Source organism: Miniopterus natalensis, chromosome X, assembly GCF_054644295.1.
Source record: "Miniopterus natalensis isolate mMinNat1 chromosome X, mMinNat1.hap1, whole genome shotgun sequence".
In the NCBI taxonomy this organism is placed as follows: Eukaryota; Metazoa; Chordata; class Mammalia; order Chiroptera; family Miniopteridae; genus Miniopterus; species Miniopterus natalensis.
In genome coordinates this window covers 61,157,441-61,180,481 of record NC_142103.1, presented here as the reverse complement: position 1 = coordinate 61,180,481, position 23,041 = coordinate 61,157,441, and the positions used below count along the sequence as shown (strand labels likewise).

Sequence of the window (23,041 nt, the reverse complement as noted above, 5' to 3'; positions counted from 1 at the left end):
ATTTAACCCTCAACCCAGACATGTACCCTGACCGGGAATCAAACCACTATCTCCTGGATCCTATGCCAATGCTCAACCACTGAGCCATGCCTGGTCGGGCTCTTTTGCCTATTTTTATATTGGATTGTTTATTTTCCTATTGAATTGCATAAGTGCTTTATATATTTTGGCTATTAGTCCTCTATCACATATATGATTTGCCAGTATTTCCCCCCATTCATTTTGTAAATGGTTTCCTTTGCTGTGCAGAAACTTTTTACTTTGATGTAGTCCCACTTGTTTATTTTTGCTTTTCGTGTCAGATTCAAAAAATTATCACTAAGGCCTATGTCAAGGAGTTTACTGACTTTGTTTTCTTCTAAGAATTTTATGGTTTCAAGTCTAACATTCAAATGTTTGACCCATTTTCAGTTAAGTTTTGTGTATGATATCAGAGAGTGGTTCAGTTTCATTCTTTGGCATGTGGTTAATTTTTGCAAAACCATTTAATGAAGAGACTGTTTTTCCCTATTGTATATTCTTGGCTCCTTGTCTTAAGTTCATTGATTATGTATGTATGGGTTGATTTGGGGGCTATCTATTCTGTTACATTGACCTATGTGTCTGTTTTTATGCCAATGTTATACTGTTTTAATTACTATAGCTTTGTAATGTAGCTTGAAATCAAGGAATGTGATGCATCCAGCTTTGTTCATCTTTCTCAAGATTGTTTTGACTATTGAAATCTTTTGTAGTTTCATTTGTAAATTTTAGTATTGTTTGTTCTGTTCCTTTGAAAAATGCCACTTGAATTTCCATAAGGATTGCATTGAATCCATATATTGCTTTGGGTAGTATGACTGTTTTCAAAATGTTAATTCTTCCAAACCATGGCCATAGAATATCTCTCTATTTATTTTTGGAATTCTTTAATTTTTTAATTAATTTCTTGTTGCTTTCAATATATTAGACTTTCACCTTTTTGGTTAATTTTATTCCCAATAATTTTATTCTTTTGATTTGATTGTTTTCTTCATCTATCTTTCTGATAGTTCTTTTTTAGTGCACAGAAACACAACAGAACAGATTTTATGTATTGACTTTATACATTGCAGTGTTACTGAATTCGTTTATCAGTTCTAAAAGTTTTTAGATGGAGCTTTTAAGGTTTTCAAAATATAATCATGTCATCTACAAACAGTGACAGTTTTACTTCTTCCTTCCCAATTGGGATAACTTTTATTTCTTTTTCTTGCTTCATTGCTCTGGCTACGACTTCCAATAATATGATGAATAAAAGCGGTTAGAGAGGGCATCCTTTTCTTGTTCTTGATCTTATAAAAAAAGTTTTCATCTTTTCACCATTGACTATGATGTTAGCTATGGGCTTGAATATATGGTTTTTATTATGTTAAGGTGCATTCCCTCTATACCCACTTTGTTGAGAGTTTTTGTTATAAATAGATATTATATTTCATCAAATGTTTTTCTACATTTATTGGAAAGACCAAATGATTTTTATCCTTCATTTTGTTAATATGGTGTTTATTCTTTGGATCCCTGAAATAAGTCCCACTTGATCATGGTGACTTATTCTTTTAATTTATTGTTTAATTTAGTTTGGTGATAATTTTTGAGGATTTTTGCATCTGTGTTTAACAAGGATATTAGCCTATAATTTTCTCTTCTTGTAACACTGTTCTCTGGTTTTGGTATCTGGATAAAGCTGGCCTCATAAATTGAGTTTATAAGAATTTTTCCTCTTTCGTTTTTTTAGAGGAGTTTGAAAACGATTGGTATTAATTCTTTTTCAAATGTTTGGTAGATTCCACAAGTGAAACTGTGTGTTCCTTAAATTTTGTTTGATGAAGGTTTTTGATTACTGTTTCAATCCCTTTGCTAGTCACTGATCTCTTCAGATATTTCATCATGATTCTGTCTTGATAAGTTGTATGTTTCTAGGTATTAACCATTTCTTCTAGATTGTCTAATTTGTTAGTGTATAATTGTTCATAATATTACCTTATGATCATTTGCATTTATGTGGTATCGATTAGAACGTCTCTTTTATTTCTGATTTTATTTATTTGAATCCTCTCTTTTTTTCCTGGTGAGTCTATCTAAAGGTTTGTGAATTTTGTTTACCTTTTCAAAAAAAAAGTCTTAGTTTTATTTATCTTTTCTACTGTCTTTTTAGTCTCTATTTCATTTATTTCTGCTCTAAGCTTTATGTTCTTCCTTATACTAATTTTGGGCTTTGTTTGTTCTTTTTCTAGTTTCTTGAGGTGTAAAGTTAGGTTGTTTATATGAGACTTGTTTTCTTTCTTGATGTAGGCATTTATTTCTGTGAACTTCCCTCTTAGGACTGGTTTTGTTACATCCCATAAATTTTGGTATGTCACATTTTCACTTTTATTCGTCTGAAGGTATTTTTTATATCTCTTTTTATATTTTTCTTTGACCCATGATTGTTTAGTAGCATGCTGTTTAATCTCTACATATTAGTGAATTTTTCAGGTTTTTTTCATGTAATTAATTTTAAATATTATACCGTTGTGGTGGAAAAAGAGGCCTGACATGATTACAATCCTCTTAAATTTGCTGAGATTTGTTGTTTTGGTCTAACATATGATCTATCTTAGAAAAAGTTTCATGTACACTTAGGAAGAATGTGAATTCTGTTGCTTTAGAACTAAGCCCATCTGGTCAAAGGTGGTGCTGAGTCCAATATTTATTTTCTGTCTGGATGATCTGTACATTGATGTAAGTGGGGTATTAAAGTCCCCTACCATTATTATCTTGCTATAAATTGCCCCCTTTGGATTTGTAAATACTGCCTTATATATTTAGGTGCTCCTATGTTGAGTGTATAAATATTCACAAATGTTCTATCTTCTTGCTGGATTGACACCTTCATCATTATGTAGCATTGTTCTTGTCTATTATTGCAATTTTTGTTTTAAGGTATGTTTTCTTTTATATAAGATAGCTACTCAAGCTTTCATTTGGTTTGTTTTGTTTTTTAATTATCCACAAATTTATTAAAGCCAAAAGAGCACTTGTGTTTTCAAAACATAAATAATGTGCTATAATGTAACATTAAGGAAGGCAAAGTGGTATTTTTGAGTGGAGAGCAAATAAGGAAGTTTCCATGTACATTTTTTTGTGCCTTTGGGAGATACATGTTCTCACTGTATAAATTTTTTTTATTTTTTAATTTATTTTTAATTATTTATTTATTTATTTTGATTTTTGTTTAAAATATTACAGATGTGCCTATTGCATGAATATCTTATTCCATCCTTTCACTTTGTCTGTATGTTTTCTTAAATATAAAGTGAGTCTCTTGTAGGCAGAATATAGATTGTCACATTACATTATCCATTGAACCACTTTATATCTTTTGATTGAAGAATTTAGTTCATTTAATTTAAAGTAATTATTGATAAGTATGTGCTTCTTGCTATTTTACTTGTTTTCTGGAATTTTTTTAGTTCTCTGTTCCTTCTTTTCTCATTCACTTCCTTTGTTGTTTGGTGACTTTCTTAAGTGGTATACTTATATATTTTTCTTATTTATTTTTGTATTTATTATAGGTTTTTGCTTTGTGGTTAACATGAAGCTGATAAAAACATAACTTTAATCCCATTATAAAGCTCAATATAATAGCTTTCCTGCCACATTTCAAGTTTTTAATATCTCATTTTACATATTTTTATCTTGTGTATCTCTTAACTTATTATTATAATCATAGTTAGTATTACTACTTTTGTTTTTTAACCTATATACTAGCTTTATAAATGATTCATTTACTACATTTACTATCATTTACTTTTCCACTGAGATTTATTCTTTCATATGTATACCTCTTACTAGAGTGCCCTTTCTTTTCAACTTAAATAAGCCCCTTTAATATTTCTTGTAAGGCTGGTATAGTTGGGATGAAATTCTTTAATTTTTTTCTTGTTTAGAATCCCCCATTTTTTTGGTTTTCCTAAGACATATTCCTTTAATTGAATTTATTGGGATGGCTTTGGTTCACAAAAGCATACAGGTTTCAAGTGTACAACTTAACAAACATCCTGTGCACTGCATTGTGCTCCCATTGCCAAATCAGTCTCTTTCCAATCCCATTTATCATGACTTTGCCCACCTCCAACTACCCCCACTCCCATTTCCCTCTGTCTATCTATGTGATTTTATATATATATATACATATACATACATATATATGTGTATATACATATATACACATATATATGTATGTATATGTATATGTATATGTATATGTATATATATACATATACATACATATATATGTGTATATACATATATATGTATGTATATGTATATGTATATGTATGTGTATGTGTATGTGTATGTGTATGTGTATGTGTATGTGTATGTGTATATGTATGTATATATATCATTGACCATAAAGGCATGGATTGAATTATTGAATTCTGGGCTCTCACATAGACACATATATATAATGTGGTTTTTTTATTAACGCCTTCACCTTCTTTCATCCAGCCCCATAAGCACCATCCACTTTGACAGTTGCCAGTCTGTTCCTTGCACCCATTCCTCTGTTGTATTTTGTTTGTCCATTTATTATCTACATTAGATTGCACATATAAGTGATATCATATGGTATTTGTCTTTCTCTGCCTGGGATATTTCATTTAGCATAATAATCTCCAGGTTCATCTATGCTGTTGCAAGTAAGATTTCCTTCTTTTTTTACCACCCAGTAGTATTCCATTGTGTATCTTTATTCACTCACTTAGTGATGGGTACTTGGGCTAATTCCAGATCTTGGTTATTGTAAATAACTGCATTGAACTTAGGGAAGCATGTAATCTTTGGAATAAGTTTTTCAGGTTTCTTCAGACATAGTCTTAGAAGTGGGACCGCTGGATCAAAAGATAGTTCCATAATTATTTTTTTGAGGAAACTCCATGATGTTTTCCACAGTAGATGCATTCCCACCAGCAGTGCACTAGGGTTCCCTTTTCCTCCACATCCTCACCAACATTTGTTGCTTGTTGATTTATTGATGGTAGCCATTCTGCCAGAGATGAGGTGACACCTCATTGTAGTTTTAATTTGCATTTCCCTGATGATTAGTGATGTTGAGCATTTTTTCATATATTTATTGGCCATCTGTATGTCTTCTTTAGAGAAGTGGCTATTCAGGTCCTTTCCCCACTTTTTAATTGCATTATTTGTCTTCCCAATGTTGAGTTGTATGAGTTCTTTATATATTTAGGAAATTAACTCCTTATCAGATGTATCAGTGGCAGATATTTTCCCCCATTTGGCAGGTTCTTTTTTCATTTTGTTGATGGTTTCTTTTGCTGTGCAAAAACTTTTTAGATTGATGTTGTCCCATTTGTTTATTTTCCCCTTTGTTTCCCATGTCCTAGTAGATATATCAGCAAAAACATTGTTGTGAAAGATGTCTGAGATTTTATTACCTATTTGTTCTTCTAAGATTTTTATGGTTTTGTGACTTACAATTAAGCTTATATATATATATATATATATATATATATATATATATATATATATATATAAATTTTGAGTTTATTCTTGTTTATGGTGTAAGGTGGTGGTCTAGTTTCATCTTTTTGCATGTAACTAATTTTCTTAGCACCATTTATTTAGGAGACTGTCTTTATTCCATTGTATGCTCTTACCTCCTTCATCAAATAGTAATTGACCATAAAGGCATGGGTTGACTTCTGGGCTCTCCGTTCTATTCCATTGATCTATATGCCTGTTCTTATGCCACTGTGAGGCTGTTTTGATTACAATGGCCATGTAGTATAGTCTGATATGAGGTATTGTTATCCCTTAAATTTTGTTCTTCTTTCTCAAGATTGCTGAGGCTGTTGTGAGTCTCTTGTGGTTCCATATACATTTTTGGAATATTTGTTCTATATCTGCAAAATATGCCATTGGTATTTTAATAGGAATTGCATTTAATCTGCAGATTGCTTTGGGTAGTATGGATATTTTATTGATGATAATTCTTCCAATCCATGAATATAGTGTATACTTTCACTTAATTTATATCTTCCTCAATTTCTTTCTATAATGTCCTGCAGTTTTCCAAGGACAAGCCTTTTACCTTCTTGGTTAAGTTTGTTCCCAGGCATCTTATTTACTTGTTGCAACAGTAAATGAGATTTTTTTCTTAGTTTCGCTTTCTGAGAGTTCATTATTGGTGTATAAAAAAAAGCCACCGATTTCTGAATATTAATTTTGTATCCCACTACTTTGCTGAATATTTTTATTTACATCTAGTAGTTTTCTGGTACAGTCTTGAGTTTTTTCTCTGTACAGTATCATGTCATCTGCAAATAATGACAGTTTTACTTTCTCCTTTCCTATTTGGATGCCTTTTATTTCTTCTTGTCTGATTGCTATAGATAAACCTTCCAGTACTATGTTGAATAAGAATGAGGAAAGAGGATATCCCTGTCTTGTTTCTGTTCTTAGGGGAAATAGTTTTAGTTTTTGCCTATTCAGAATGACATTGGCTGTAGGTTATTATATTGAAGAGTGATCGCTTTATTCATGCTTTGCTGAAAGTTTTTATGATAAAATGGTACTGGATTATATGAAATGATTTTTCTGTATCTGTTGATATGATCATGTGATTTTTATCTCTTTTCGAAAAATTTATATTTATTGTTGAAAGTACTACATATGTCACATTTTTTCCCCCATTGACCCCCTTCCCCATGCATCCCTCCTCCTCAGGCCTACATCACACTATTGTCTATGTCTATGGGTTATGCATATATACATATAAGTTCTTAGGTTAACCTCTCCCCTCCCAACAACCCACCCTTGCATTTCCTCTGAGATTGCTCAGACTGTTCCATGCTTCTATGTCTCTGGATCTATTTTGTTCATTAGTTAATTTTGTTCATTAGATTCCACATATGAGTAAGATCATGTAACACTTGTCTATCTCTGACTGGGTTATTTCACTTTGCATAATGCTCTCCAGGTACCACCATGCTGTCTCAAAGGGTAAGGGATCCTTCATTTTTAAAGCTGCATCATATTCCATGGTGTAAATGTCCAAGAAAATGTTTGATATGATTTCAGTCTTCTTGAACTTGTAGAGACTTGTTTTGTGTCCTAAAATGCGGTTTATCTTTGAGAATGTCCCATGTGCACTTGAGGAGAATACATATTCTGCAGCTTTGGGGTGAAATGTTCTGTAAATGTCAATTAAATCCATGTGACTTAGTGTGTCATTTAGAATCACTGTTTTCTTGTTGACTTTTTGTCTGGAGGATCTATCCAGTAAAACCCTACTATGACTGCATTGCTGTCAGCCTTTCCTTTAAAGTCTTCCAGAAGTTAGTTTTTTTCAGCCTGTGTGAGTCTTTTTTTCTGAGGTGGGTCTATGTAGACAGCATATACTCTAGTCATGTTTTCTTATCCATTCAGCTACCCTAAGTCCTTTGATTGGAGCATTTAATCCATTTATATTTAAGGTTATTATTGATTGGTATTTATCTATCACCATTTTAATTCTTTATGCCTATGTTTCTATCTCTCTCTGTTTTACTTCTTATTATTGCACTCCCTTTAACATTTCCTGCAATGCTGATTTGGTGGTGGTAAAATCCTTTAGCCTTTTGTTTTTTTCTGGGAAGATCTTTATTTCACTACCTATTTTGAATGATAGCCTTGCTGGATAGAGTAATGTTGGTTTCAGATCTGTTTTGCATTCCTTTGAATACATCATACCATTCCCTTCTGGCCTGTAGAATATCTGATGAGAAGTCAGCTGACAGCCTTATGGGAGCTCCTTTGTAGGTAATAGATTGCCCTTCTCTTGCTACCTTTAAGATTCTCTCTTTGTCTTGAATTTTTGGTATTTTAATTATGATGTGGCTTCTTTCAGTTCCTCTTGCTTGGGACTCTCTGTGCCTCCTGACCATATTTGACTTTTTCATTCACCAGATTAAGGAAGTTTTGTGCCATTAATTCTGCAAACAGGTTCTCTAACCTTTGCTCACTTTCTACCTCTTCCGGCACTCCTGTGATGCAAATATTGTTATGTACCATGTTATCCCACAGCTCTCTTAAACTGTTCTCCTGTTTTTTAATTGTTTTTTTATTTTTGGTTGTCCAATTGAGTTATTTTTCTACCTTGTCTACTAATTTGCTTATTCGATCCTCAACTTTTGCTAATCTGCTGTTTATTCCTTCTGGTTTTTTTTTTTATTTCTACTATGTAATTTTTCATTTCCTTCATAGTTTCCATTTCTCTTCTCATGCTGTTGAGCATCCTTAAGATCAGTATTCTGAACTTTATATACTATAGTTAGCTTATCTTTATTTCATTTAGCTCTTGCGGAGAATTTTTGTTGTTGTTTTTTCATTTGGGCCTTGTTTTTTTTTTGGTCTTCCCATTTTGGCTGCCTGTTTGTATTTGTTTGTAGGTATTAGGTATATCCGCTAGGAATCCCAGTGTTTTGTAGGGTCTCTCGTGCAGGTCAATGTCAGACACTGTTTGTGACTGGCCTTGAGTAACCTGTTTGAAGTTTTCTGCACTCCACAGCTTGTGGTTCCCTCTGTTGGGGCTGAATGCATTTGGACAGGACGAAGATGCACACCAATGTCTGCTTTTCCACGCTCTGGGTCCAGAAGCAAATCAGGCAAAGACTCAAAGCACTCAGAGGCTGTTATTCAGTCTCTTAATGAGACTCATGTTGTAGAAACTCCAAGGGATGGGGTGGATGATTTTTACCTGTCTCTTAAGGAACCTCCAGCTATAGGAACTCCAGAGGGTGGTGTGAGAGTTTTTCCAGCAGGGTGGGGAAATTTCTTTCCTCCAGGCAGAAGCTGCCTGGAAGGTAAATGTCTGCCTGAGAAAAATGCCCTCTGCAGTATGGAGTAATAACTCAGTACAGGGATCCAGATGGCTGCCCTTTGAGCTCCACTCTCCCAGCCAGCACCTCTGGATTCTCCTCACACAGTTCCAGTCCACTCTGCCCTTCCTCCACCAGAGCCCAAGGTGAGTGACTGCATATGAAACTTTGTGCCTTGGCCCTTTAAGAGAGTGCCTGCATTTACAGCCATCACTCCCTGACAGACAGAAAACCTGCTGCTTTTCATAGCCAGATGTTATGTGAGCATCTTTCTCAGTTCTGGTGCTCTGGGATAGGGAACCCAGATTGGGGTTTAGACCCCAGAGTCCTCAGTGGGAACCCCACACAGCTGAGATATCCCTGTAGACCCTCAGCTGCTTCCTATGGGGGCCCGGTCAGCCCTCTTGTGATGCTCCAGTTCCAACCAGTATCTATGCAGTCTCCACTATTTTTCCTCGGTTATAAGGGTGCTCTCCAGCTCGTCCTTAGTTGCAGTTGATTAATCACGATGGATTTTCTATATTTTAGTTTAATTTCAGTTTCGTCCTGGGAGAATGTCCCTGTAGCTTCCATTTAATTTGCTGCCAACTTTGAATCCTCATTTTTTTTCTTTTCATTTTGTTTATGTGGTGTATCACATTTATTGATTTGTGAATATTGTACCAACCTTGCATATCTGGGTTAAATCTCACTTGATCATTGTGTATGATCTTTTCATTGTATTTCTGGTTCCAATTTGCTAATATTTTGTTGAGGATTTTAGCATTTATGTTCATCAGGGATATTGGCCTATAATTTTCTTTCTTTTTGGTGATTTAGTTTGGTTTGGGAATTAGGATAATTCTGGCTTTGGAAAAAGAGCTTGGAAGTCTTCCTTCCTCTCAAATTTTTGGGAAGATTTTTAGGGGGAAAGGTGTTAGTTCTTCTTTGAGTGTTTGGTAAAATTCACCTGTGAAACCATCTAGTCCTGGACTTTTGTGTATGATCTTTTTATTGTATTTCTGGTTCCAATTTTCTTTCTTTGTAGCTTCTTTACCTGGTTTTGGGATTAGGATGATGATGGCCTCATAAAAACAGTTTTGGAGTTTTCCCTCCTCTTGAATTTTTTGGAATAGTTTGAATAGAATAGGTGTTAATTCTTCTTTGAATGTTTGGTAAAACTTGCCTGTAAATCCATCTGGGCCAGGACTTTTGTTTCCTGGGGGTTTTTTGATTACTGCTTCAATTTCATTAGCTGTAATCTGTCTATTCGAGTTTTCTGATTCTTCCTGATTCAGATTTGGAAGAGTATATGTTTCTTGGAATTTATCCATTTTTCCCCAGGTTGTCTAATTTGTAGGCATATATTTGCTCCTAGTATTTTCTTACAATCCTTTGTTTTTGCTCTGTTATTTCTCCTCTTTCATTTCTGATTTTATTTATTTGGGTCCTCTCTTTTTTTTCTTGATGAGTCTGGCTAAGTGTTGTTCAATCTTGTTTATCTTTTCAAAGAAACAGTTCTTTGAAATATATATATATATTTACAAGGGTTATATACTCTTCTTGGATTGATCCATTTAGTCTTATGTAGTGACTTTGTCTCTTTTATGTATGACCTTTGTTTTGAAGTGTATTTTTTTCTGTTGTATTTCTACCTTAGCTTTTTTTGTTTCTATGTTTTTATTTCCATAGAATATTTATTTCATAGATTCACTGTCAGTCTGTGTATCTTTTGTTCTGAAATGGGTCTCTTGTAGATAGCATATATATGGGTAATGTTTTCTTATCCATTCAGCTACCTTATGTCTTTTGGTTGGAACATTTAATCCATTTACATTTAAGGTTATTATTTGTGGGTACTTATTTATTGCCATTTTTTTTCTTTATACCTATATTCCTCTCCATTTCTATTTTTTTCTTTTTGTCTTCTTCTTAAAGCAGGCCTTTTAAGGTTTTTAGCAATACTGATTTATTTGGTTGTAATGAACTCCTTTAGTTCTTTATTTTATTTTATTTTGTCTGGGAAGATCTTTATTTCACCTTCAATTATAAATTATAGCCTTGCTGAATAGAGTGGTCTTGGTTGAAGGTCCTTGCTTTTCATCACTTTGACTATTTCATGTCAATCTATCTGTTCTGAAGTGTTTCTGTGGAGAAATCATGTGAATGCCTTATGGGAGCTCCTTGTAGGTAACAAACTGACTTTCTCTGCTGCTTTTAATATTTTCCCTTTGTTTTTAACCTTTGCTCTGTCAATTATACTGTTTCTTTGTGTGGACCTCTTTGGGTTCATCTTTATTGGGACCTTCCGTCACCAGGTTAGGGAAGTTTTCAGCCATTATTTCTTCAAACATATCCTCTATCCGTTGCTCACTCTCTTCCCTTTTGGTACCCCTATGATGGCAATGATGTTACACTGTTGTCCCAGAGGTCCTTTAGATTTTCCTCATTTTTAAAAATGTTCTTTACTTTTATATGAAGGGAGAGGGAGAGGACGAGAAACATTGCTCTGTTGCCTCCCATATGTACCCCAACTGGGGACCAAACCAGCAACCTGAGCATGTGCCTGAACTGGGAATTGAACTGGTGACCTTTTAGTGCATGGGATGACACTCAGCCAACTGAGCTACACTGGCCAGGGCAGTTCTTTTCTTTCTGTTGTTTTGATTGGGTGCGTACTGTTATCCTCTTTCTAAACCGCTAATTCAATCCTCTGCTTCATCTCATTATTTTTTATTCCTTCTAGTGTATTCTTCATTTCAGATATTATATTTTTCATATCTGATTGGTGCTTTTTTATGGTTTCTATGACCTATTTCATGCTTACTATCTTTTTCCTTAAGTTCTCACTGAGATCATCCAGTCTTCAATAAAGTCTTTGATCACCCCTTTAACCTTATTTTTAAGCTTTGCTTCTGTTATTTTGGTTGCTTTCATTTCATTTAATACTTTTCCTGAGATTTCTCTTGTTCTTTAATTTGGGGCATATTTCTTTGTTTCTCCATTTTGTCTCTGTGTATTAGGTAGATGTTCTATGACCCCTTAACTTGTTATGGTGACTTTATGATGTCAAAGTCTTGTTGGGCTAAGTGACACAAACTTCCAGATCACCTGAGCTCAGTGCTCCAAAAATTTTTTGCATGAGTTATGTGCACCCTCCTGCTGTAGTTGAGTGTTTTTTTTATTTATATTTTATTTTAATTTTTAAATATGTTTTCATTGATTTTAGAGAGAGAGGAAGAGAGAGAGAGAGCAAGAAACATCAATGTGAGAGAGAAACATCAATCAGCTGCCTCCTGCATGCTTCTTGCTGGAAATCAAGCCCACACCTGGGCACATGCCCTCACCAGATATCAAACTGGCAAACTTCTCGTGCATGAGATGACACTCAACCAATTGAGCCACACTGTCTGGGCTTTCCATTGATTTTTAGAGAGAACAGAAGGGAGGGAGAAAGGGAAGGAGAGAAAGGGAGGGAGGGAGAGAGAGAAACATTGATGTAAAAAAGACACATCAATTGATTTCCACCCACCAATTCCCTTACCAGGACTAGGGATTGAACCTGCAATCCATGTATATGAACTTGGCTGGGAATGGTACCTGCCACCCTTCAGTGCATGGGCCAATGCTCTAACCACTGTGATATACTCTTCAGGGCTGTAGCAGAGTCTTGAATGCTGCTGGCACTTTCAGTTGTGGAGTTAACCATTCAGGCTGGCTGACTATAAGGATAAAGCTTGATCACCATGTATGAGTCACTGTGCAGGGTCTGCCCCCTGTGTTGGTGTTGTTCCCAACAGGGTCTGGTGACTGCCAGCATCTCCTTTTGGAGTGCTTCTTGTGGGGCCAGTTGGTCAAACTCTGGTGTGGCCTGAAGCCCTCCACTTGTGTTGGTTCTGAGTCCACTGGGGTGGGGTTCTGATACTGGTTAATGTCAGACATTGTGTGTAACTGGCCTTGACCTACCTCTCTGGAGCTACTATGTTCTCAGGATAGGGTTAGTTGATCCCCTACTTAGGGGCCATGCGATCAGGCACTCAATGAATGGAAAGTGGCCCTTACTCCAAAGCCATAACCCTCAGTCTCTGCCAGAGTCTTCAAGCGTAGCACACCCAGGAGGAGTGCTCTTCAGGTTCAGGCTGAGTGCAGCCAGCTATCCCCTTTGCAGGACCAAGTTCAGCAGGGAGGAGCCGCCGAGGCTCAGGAGAAAAAATCAAAGGGTATCCCATTGGAAGTGGTGCCGGTCCAGCCTTCTGGAGGGGGCCAAGCTCTTCTTCCTGGTCCCAGGCAATAGCATCTGAGGGAGACACACTTAGAATGTCCCAAATCTGAGCACCACTCTTTTGGTGTGTATCTGGACTTGAGAGGATAGATCAAGTCTCATGTCGGGGGTAGTGCTAGCAAACCCATAGGAAGGGGGTTAGAACCTCCTCCTTTTTTTTGGGCAAAAACCTCTGAGGGAGCCATACAACAAAGGCCCCAGCTCCGAGCAGTTCTCAGTCTCCCTGTGGGACTGAGCCCAAAAGGGAGGGGGCCCATGGCTACCAGAAAGGCAGGCCAAGTGAGTCTCCCATTATGGGAACAGTGTGGGCTGAGTCACAGGGGAGATAATAGTGGCCCCCTGCAATGCAGCCACATAACCCAGCACCCACCCATCTGATTGCTGGAAAAAAGCTTCCCTGAGAGACGAGTTCTAAAAATCCCAGCTGTGCACAGCACTCTGATCTTCCTGCAGGACTGAATTCAAAGGGCAAAGCCACAGGTAGTGGAAGGGCAGGCCATCTGATTCAACAGGTTTTGGGAGCACTTGCTGTGCATTCAAGATGGGGAAGAATGGTGCTCTTTCCAGAGCTACAGAGTTAGACCACTCTCTGAGTCTCCACCAAGAACATCTCCAAAGAACGCCTCAAAGGTCCCTGCTGTGTGCTGGAAAACTCTTTATCTCTTCTTTTCTGAATAGGACAGTTTTTTCCTTTCAGCACTTTTAATATATTGTGCTAATTCCTTCTGACCTGCAAAATTTCTGCTGAAAAATCTGCTGATATTTTTATGGAGGTTCCTTTGTACATAGCAAGTTGTTTTTTCCCTTCTGCTTTTAATGTTCTCTCCTCACTAGTTTTTCATTCTTTTTTCTTTTTGATGCTCTGGTTGGGTGACTTCCACTGCTTTGTCTTCGGCTTGACTAATTTCTTTCTCTACTTCATCTATTTCCCTGTTGAACCCCTCGAGCATATTAGTTCAGTTATTGTATTTTTCAGCTTTGTCACTTCTACTTGGTACTTTCTTATATTTTTTCATCTCTTTGTTGAAGTTCTCACTGTGCTCATCTATTCTCCTTAGTTGATGAACAACTTTATGATAATTACTTTGAACTCTTTATCAGGTAAATAACTTGTCTACTATCTTGTATTTTCATTTTAACATATTCCTCAAGTTATTTAGTTTTCTTGACTCTGTATTGCTTTATATATAGTAGATGAAACAACTGGCTCTTACAGTCTTTAAATAGTAGCCTCTTGTAGGAGATGAACCTTGTCATTCAACTCTGTCTCAACTATTTGTTGTCTCAAATATCTGTGCTTGTCCAAGCTGTCTACTATAATTTTATAGCTCCCCGTAGTTGAGTACATGCCAAGACCTGCCAGTGTCTTAGAGGGACAGATCGCAATCAGAACCTAAGTTTAAATATATACAGTCCTTTGTGACCACAAGCATAAGCCCTGCTGACTACCAGAGACAGGTGATCTGGAGGTGTCTCCTGAGCAACTGGGATTTCCAGATGATTATATACCTCTTTACTGGGTGATACTGGGAATCTGGAGAAAGGCAGAGAACCAAGATGGCGTCCACAGCCTACATTCCTTGAGAACAGCTCCATAGACCTATAAATGTGTGTCAAATCTGAAGTGTTCTCCTCATGTCGTAGCTCCAAAACAAACATAGAGGCCTTCCTTACAGAAGGACTGTAGCTGTGCCTCAGTCTGGTCTCTGTGCAGTGTCCTGTGGGTTGTATTCTATCTAGAACTGTCTCTCTGATTGCCACAGTCCTATGGGACCCAGGAATGCAAGCCCCAAACTTCCCTAGCCACCAAAGCCTAATCATTAAGGGCTGGCCCCTGGGCATCAGCAAACACACGCACAGACACACACACACACACATACTCACACTCACACACACACACACAAACAAAATGACCCTATATGCATAAACACCAGGGCAACAGACATTGGCTCTCTGAAGCACAGCAGAGGGTGAGAACAAAGATAGGACCCACCCTACAAGGTCTCTGGAAAGAATTACAGTCAATCCCAAATGTGTGTTTCATTAGAAGTCTGCCCCACTGCAGTCAAGATGATTAAATACTAGACCTATTTCATAGAAAGGCTGAGCTCCTGAGTCTATCATCTCTTGCTGTGCTCTGGTGATGGTAGCTGTTTAAGAACTCTCTCCATTGATTACAGATCTGTGGTACCCTTGAGCATAAGCTCTACTAGCCAAAAAAACAGGTGGCCATACAGCAGTCACAAAATGACAACACCAGACAAGGTTATGAGCTCCTGTCTGGGTGATGCCAATTATTATAGTCCAATCAAACCAGAAACAAAATCTCCCCTGGCCCTCAGAGCCAGGCAATGAAGAGACATCCCCTAGGTTGCAGCCACATCCCTAAGTTGGAACACCAGACACATCTAAAAGCTCCCTTCCAGGAGATACTGGTGCCTTGGGGCATGGCAAAGGGAGAGCACGAAGATGGCAACCACAAATCTCCACCCTCACAAAATGTTCCAGCAGACACCTAGATCTGTATGTTAAATTATGTGTCTGCCCTCAGCTGCTTAAATGTAAGCAGGTGAGTCTCTTTTATTTTAAGCCTGGGTGTAATCAGCTGCCTCTAAGCTTCTACCTGGGCCCTGGGGTTGTAAATCCAAGCATGCAGGTCCTTTAAGAGTGGTTTCTCAGATTGCTACAGTCTTATGGATCTCAGGACACAATCCCCTTTGTTTTTCAAAGTTACATGTTTTAAGAGCTTGTCTCTCAATGTATATCTTAAAATTTGGGATGCCTGATGTGGCATTCAAACCCTTCACTCCTTGAAACAAAGCTTCAGATTGGGAGTTCTCTCCCAGTTGTGGAATGCTGTACCAGGGTGGAGTTTATGGTGATATTGTTTCCCAGCCTCCCCTACCCACTTCAATGTGATCTTCTTATTCGACAAGCATGTAATTGTCACTCAGACAGCCTTTAGTTTTCATTTTTTAAGATAAAACTTTTTCATATGTAGCTGTAGACTCAGGGTGTCTGTGAGAAGTGAGTTCAGGATCTTCCTATATTGCTATCTTGAACCAGAAGCCCATAAAGGGAAAATTTTTAGAGACAGAAAGTAAATTAGTGTTGACAGGGTCTGAGAAGAGGAGAGAATGGGAAGTCACTGCTAATGGGTATGGAGTTTCTTTTTGGGGTAATGAAAATGTTCTAAAATTAGTTTGTTATACTAAATGTAAATATGCCAAAATGGTGTATTTTATGGTGTGTGAATTATATATCAATAAACTTGTTAAAAATAGTCTAGTTAAATTAAAACTAGGCTATAACATAAATATTATGTGATATTGGCAGTTTAGAATAGTGGGAAAATATGGATTAAGGGGGAAATATTTACAGGTATGAATTCTGGTTTTGCCACCTACTAACTGTATGAATTCAGACAAGTAATTTACCTTATCTAAGTCTCAGTTTGCATATCTTCAAAGTTGGTATAAGGAAACCCACCTCAGAGGTGTGTTTATTTCCCCCAGAGGTTTTTAGAAGATAGTTCTCTTCCAAGCTCTTATTTCTGCCATTTTCTCATGATATTATTATAACAATGGCATTTATTAAGCACTGTGCCATCAATGGTGTGGATTGCCTTACCTCTAAAATCTCATTGAATCTTCTTAGCAGTCCTGTGAGTGCTATATTTCTTTACCTATTTTACATATAAAGAAATTGAAGCCAAATGTCTTGTTTAAGGTCATTCTGTTAGAGAGTCACAGAGATTGGGATGAAAACCAGACCTTCTGCCTATATATCTTTTCACTTCAACAAGAAGCATCATTAAACAGAATTAGAGAGCTATGAAATAAAGTCAGGTAATACTTTTAAAAGAAAACATAACTGTCCACTTGAACAAGCAGTTATAAAATTTCAGATCTCAGGCTAGCAGCAAGAAAAGAAGCTACCAGTATTATGCCATTGCCACTAGTTTGCCAATTTCCTACTGAAATATTCCTTGTAGCCACAAAAGCATAGGCACAAGGAATCTATGAATAGAGAATAACTTTGAACTTTCTTGTTTTTATGCTAAAAATTTGTGTAAAGATGTCATTAAATTCCACAATGTGATTAATAACAAGTTTGAAATTAGTAAGCATCAGGAAAAAATATGATGCTCTACAACGATATTTGGTGGTTTCCTAAATCCTTTCTTGTTTGAAAAGCACAAAGGTATGTGTGCAAAAGATATGCTTTTACGTATCTAGTCTTTTCTCCTTCTCTCTCCACTTGTATTTACCTTTCCCTAAGAGCCAAGAATGATTGTATTTTTTATTTTAATGATATTATATATTTGCTTTTTTTATGGTAAGACAAAAGGCGAAGGCAACCTAGACTTACAATGCAGCTACCATATGACATGCAGAGAAGGAATTAATATGTATTATTTAATGAAATTCTCAGAAAAGCCCTCTAGGGTAGAATGTACCTCCAGTTTCCAGATAAGGCAAATAGAGCTCCAAGAACCCTAATTGCTGAGCCCAAGCTTCAGTGTTGAGGCAGGATTTCAATCCGGGTCTGGTTGGCTCCAAAGCCCTGTTGAATTGATATTCCTCACCCAAACAGGGAAAACTTGTCTGTGACTGCTGCATTTCACCCTGCTTTAATAGTCATTGGGGGCCTTGCTTAAGTTAGTCAGACCCTATAAAGTATCCCCAAGTAAGAGAGAGAGACGTATTGAGGGATTAAGATTATAGCTGGGTGCTGAGGGTTTCTGAGCCCAATTTTCCCATGGTTGAACTGGCGTAATACACTTTTATTTAATTAATTTTGAAACTGTTGGAAAATAGGAAGTGGTGTTCTGGTTTTGAAAATTTCCATTCTATGCTACAGCACTTTTGCTTCAGACTCATAAAACTGAATGCCCTGTATCCGGATAATAAGTGAGAGCGTAACCCAGGGGAAGCAGGAGGAAACACAGTGTCTCATGCAAATTCTGTACTTGTTCTCCAAGCAAACTTCTGTGTACTTGCAGTTAGGTTGTTAGGAGGCCATTAGAAACTTCTGAGGTTTTCCTTTTTAATTATGTTCTATGATACCTATATGAAAGAATATATGTAACAAATGTTATACAGCATAATAATAAAATGAACACTCATGAGCCCTGGTTAAAGAATATCAATACCGTTTCTTTTTGTTGTTGTTGTTGTTCACTGCTCTAACCCCAGGACATAGAATAGTACCTGGTATGTAGTAGCTTCATAAATATGTTTAAACATACACAAATAAACTTGATTTCTCCTTCCTTATATCATTACCCCCAGCCTGCCTTCAGAGGAAACAACTATTCTATATTAAGGTTTACTGTTCCCTTGCATTTTATGCTTTTTCACACATATATTATTTACTTTTGCTTCTTTTTTAACATTATGTAATGGAATCATATAGTATGTATGCTTTTGTAAGTTATTTTCTTTTATGCAACATTAGTTTGTGAGATTCATATATGTGTAACTATATTCTCTTCCTTGCCATTGCTGAGTTGTATTTTATTGAATGGGTGTGCTATAATGTACTTATCCTCTCTTCTGTCAGTGTATGTTTCTGCTTTTATAAACAAGGCTGCTCTGATCACTAACACACATGCCTCCTGGTAAAAATGTGCATGAGTTTCTCTAGGATATAAACCTGGGAGAGGGACTGCACTTGGAATTTTATTTCCAATACCCAAAGATCAGCCCATGAGTCAAAACTGCAATGTGCCCTTTGTCCACAGTAGGCCAGGGTCAGTGGGAGGGCTGTGTAAAATATTTTGCCAGAGAGAGGAAGGGGGGAGGAGGTAGGTAGAAATTGACCTGGTGAGGTCAGGAGATATCACAGATCCCTGGTCAAAGTGGGTTGTAGTTAAGAAAAGTTCAGATTCTAAGATTGTTTTGATTATTTAGGTTCCTCTTTCTCCCCCTTTATAGTTATTTTTGTGCAAGATGTATCTCATTGAACTCATATCTAAAAATGTTGATGACTTTCTTCAGTCTTTAAGCATTGATTATAAATTTGATTAATTAGATTCTTTTAAACAATTTGAACTGTATTTTATTTTTTTAATTTATCTTTATTGTTGAAGTATTACAGATGTTCCTTTTTTCCCCATTGCCCCCCCTTCTCCCCACTCCTATCCTCTCCCCAGGCCTTCACTCCACTATTGTTTGTGTCAGTGGGTTATACATATATGCATATAAGTCCTTTGGTTGATCTCTTCCTTTTCCTTCTTTCCACCTGAGATGTCCCAGTCTGTTGCATGCTTCCACGTCTCTGGATAAACTGTATTTTAAATTTTAGTATGGATGAAAATTTCTATTTCCTAAAAGCTCTTTCCAAAAAGACCTCTTATTTAATTTATGTAGGTTCCCATTTTGTTTATCTAATATTTATTTGCAGTCATATACTAATAATTGATAATGATGGTATATATTCTTTTATGCCTTTTAAAAAACATTCTTGTCTTTGAGGTTCTTTCTCATCTGTAGCAATCCGTACTTTGTTTTATTATATAATTTATTATGTTGTTTTTCATTTCTTTGCTTCCTGTCTGTCTTCTTTACTAGAGAGTAAGTTGCTTAGAAGCAAAGATAATGTCTTGATCAACATTATATCCCTAGCACGTAGCCTTGTACCTGGTCCATAGGGCTAGGTTCTAAGAGTTGAACTGATTCACTCTGTCTAATTTCAACCTCCAATCTCATAACATGGGTAGTCATTGGTTACAAATCTACACCGTGGAGTCAGACTTACCTAGGATGGAATCCTTACATTTTCACTTACTAGATGAGTGACCTTGAACAAGTTCACTTAATTTTCCTGAGCATAAGTTTCCTCTCCTACAATATAGGGAAGATACAGAGCTACCTGACAGAGTTGGTGGGAAGATTAAATGAGATTATGTATATGAAATGGCCTGATACATAGAGTACCTAAATACATGTCCTTCTGATTTTATTTGAACTGTTTGTAATGCTACAGAAGTCAAAAAAGTGGGAAGAGGATAAAGATACTTGCAAAAAGGAGGAGGAGGAGGAGGAGGAGGAGGAAGGGAGCAAGAGCTTCTGCTTCTTTCCTTTGTTTTATGAATGAAGATGGGGGACACAATTTTTACCCAAAGAGATGACACTTTTAACCAAAGCAATAACATTCTTAGCATTTGGCTGGCTCATTTGTATATATGAAATGAAACTCTTTCCTTGTGGAATTTGTCACCTTGTTTGTCTTGGTTTGGTGGACAGATTTCTGCTGCCTTTCCAGTTAAGATTAGAAAAGAAGAAGGCTTATGGGGAGAAAAGACAGGCTACCATAGCCAGCTGCTGGATTTGCATATCTTCAGAACTTTTTGAGTGCTTTTTGTTTTACTGAGGACTTGAATAAAAGCTAATATTTGTGTCTTAGATATAAAATGCTTGTCAAGTATAACCTGAGTTAGAACTTTCTTTGCTCCTGCCCTTCCAGGGCTGTTCATTGGTAGTTTGAAGGGAGGAAATCCTTTCATGTTTTTGTTTGTTTGTTTTTTGGATTCTGATGACTGTGCTGAACATGATTACCAATGAACCATGGGTTAAAAGTGAAGGTGAGTAGCAAGAAGACAATAGGGTAATGGAAACTGTGTTGATTTGGAGTCATGTAGTCCAGGCTTTGGTGTTAATTAGTCCTAAATTTATCCTCTCTAAGTCTGACTTTCTTCATCTGATACAAGGATCAAAATGTCTTGAAGTTGTTTTGAGGTACTGCAATCACCCCTCACAGCAAACAGGCTGCCATTAAAGCTTACTTCCCTTCTTTAGTAAGGAAGAAGTACTCATAAAAAATATTGGCTGCATTCCTGTAGATGAGAATATGGGAAATTTGCTGCCTGAGGCAGAATAACCCAAGAGGCCACTTAAGTTTTATTTAATGGGTAGGTATAGGACATAGGAGAGAGAAAAAATGACCTTTGGGTAGTAAGAGCCATGTTAAACTTGTTTAAACTTGAATTAATTACTATGGGAGACTAAGAATTCCATTAAGTTTTAAGACTGGCTTTCTGGACCTCTTCTTCACATCTACCTAGAAGAACTCAGACATGGATCTTCTTGGAGATAGGAAGTTACACTAGGTGACCTCCAAAGCTCCATCTTAACCCAAGGAACCTATGAGTATTATAATGACTAAGTGTTGAGATGGTAGCTTAAGAGATTTCAAGAATCACTGTCCATCATTTCTTAACAAGAGCTTCAGGCATAAGGATTCTGCTACTTAATGTTGAAGAATGGGGTTGGGAGCATATCCATGTGATCTAGAGAGACTCTTAAAGAAAGTGAGGGAATGGGAAAAAAGACCAAAGAAGACTGCTATGATAAAACTAATTGTGACCCTTCACTTATATAGTCATTTAAGGGCTTTTAATTCTTTTGTCTAATTTATATCATCATTCACAACAGTAGTTCAGTAGTGTGGGTGATGTTATTCTTATTTGCAGATGAGAATGAGGCTGAGAGACTAGAGCAAAGCACATCAGACTGCTTTGATGTTTAATCTGGTTTGGCCATAGGTCTACCCTTGGATAAGGTAAGGTCATAGGCCTGGCTTCATACCATTTATTTATTTGCTCCGAAATTGTTGCCTGACCATCACCTTAAGTTAGGTACCTTAGCCTCAGATTTCTGCCTTCATCCTTCTCTCATGTAGACATAGCCCATAAGATTGGCTGATTCCAGAAAACTTGTCTAATTCTTTAGCGGATCCATAAAGGCTCTGTCCACGTGACAGGATACACTGCAAATATTATCTCTAGAAGAATTCCCAGGAAAAGTCAGCTCCACACTAAATGTATTAAGCAATGAACAATAATAATGTACACATGTAGTTTACTCCTCAAAATCTCAGACTTCTACCCTCCTATTTCTGCCAACTACTGACATTATTGCATTATTTCTTTTGTGTCTTTCCAGTTTGGAGACTGCCAGGGAACATGTTCTGCCTATTGACTATTACTTTCCACCCCAGAAGACCTGCCTGATCTGTGGGGATGAAGCTTCTGGCTGTCATTATGGAGCTCTCACCTGTGGAAGCTGCAAAGTCTTCTTTAAAAGAGCTGCTGAAGGTAAAGGGTCTTGCACACCCACTTCTATTTCCTTATCTTCTAGAGAGAGGCACCAATTTTCCAGGGCCCAGGATTATATCATCTCAGGGACAAGGTCACTGGCATGGCCCTCTCAAAGAATCTAAGAGCTTAAAGAAACAAGTTTTCATATTTGTTGGTCCCCTGGCTTCGATAGCATTGGTAGTATAGGCAATGCAGGCAATGAAGGTGGTCCCATCTGGTGCATGGAGCTTGGCGGGTCTTAGGAATGAAAGAAAAATTAATGATTTGAAAAGATTTAATTTCCTCCCTGCCTGTGTTCCACTCTGCTTCCTAGTGAGGGACAAAATTGTCCTTATTAGAGAATTTAGAAGTAGGGATACTCCAACTGCGTCCCCAGCCTGTACTTTGTGGTGAATATAAGACTGTTCCTTAGCAAAGTCTCCCTGGCCTCAGCCCCAAAAAGGAAGTGTTCTCGCTGTTAAACAGACCATCAGTCTATGCACCTGCTCCCTCCTGCTGCTGCCTCCTTGAGGCCCCTTTGCATTAATAAACTCCCAAGTAGAGGAGGAACAAGAGTGATAAAACACTTTTATTCTCCTCTCCAGAGACCTGCTCTCAGGGCTTGTCCATTGGTACAGAACCCCAAACTAAGTTGCATCTTATATTTAGCTGTGTGGACTGAAGCCCTGGCTTGTTAGTCTTATTTAGCTTAGAACAATGCATGTCTGCTCAGCTGCCAAAGGTGCTCAGCCTACATCTTATAGAGGGAACTCCCATTTCCAGACCTTCTAAACAAGCTAGTGCCTCCTTCCTTTT

At 37.1% G+C, this 23,041-nt stretch overlaps 1 protein-coding gene across 2 annotated transcripts in view; it reads left to right on the top strand.

The window, feature by feature from the left end:
• Nucleotides 1-23,041, top strand: part of AR (androgen receptor) — a 141,030-nt gene that overhangs the window by 45,925 nt on the left and 72,064 nt on the right. The window contains exon 2 of one of the 2 annotated variants that reach the window (XM_087813309.1): nt 22,092-22,243. The exons of the other annotated variant lie outside the window; for it this stretch is intronic. Coding sequence (XP_087669435.1) covers nt 22,092-22,243 — 152 coding nt within the window. The remainder of the gene's footprint in view (nt 1-22,091; nt 22,244-23,041) is intronic. 2 annotated transcript variants of the gene reach the window in all.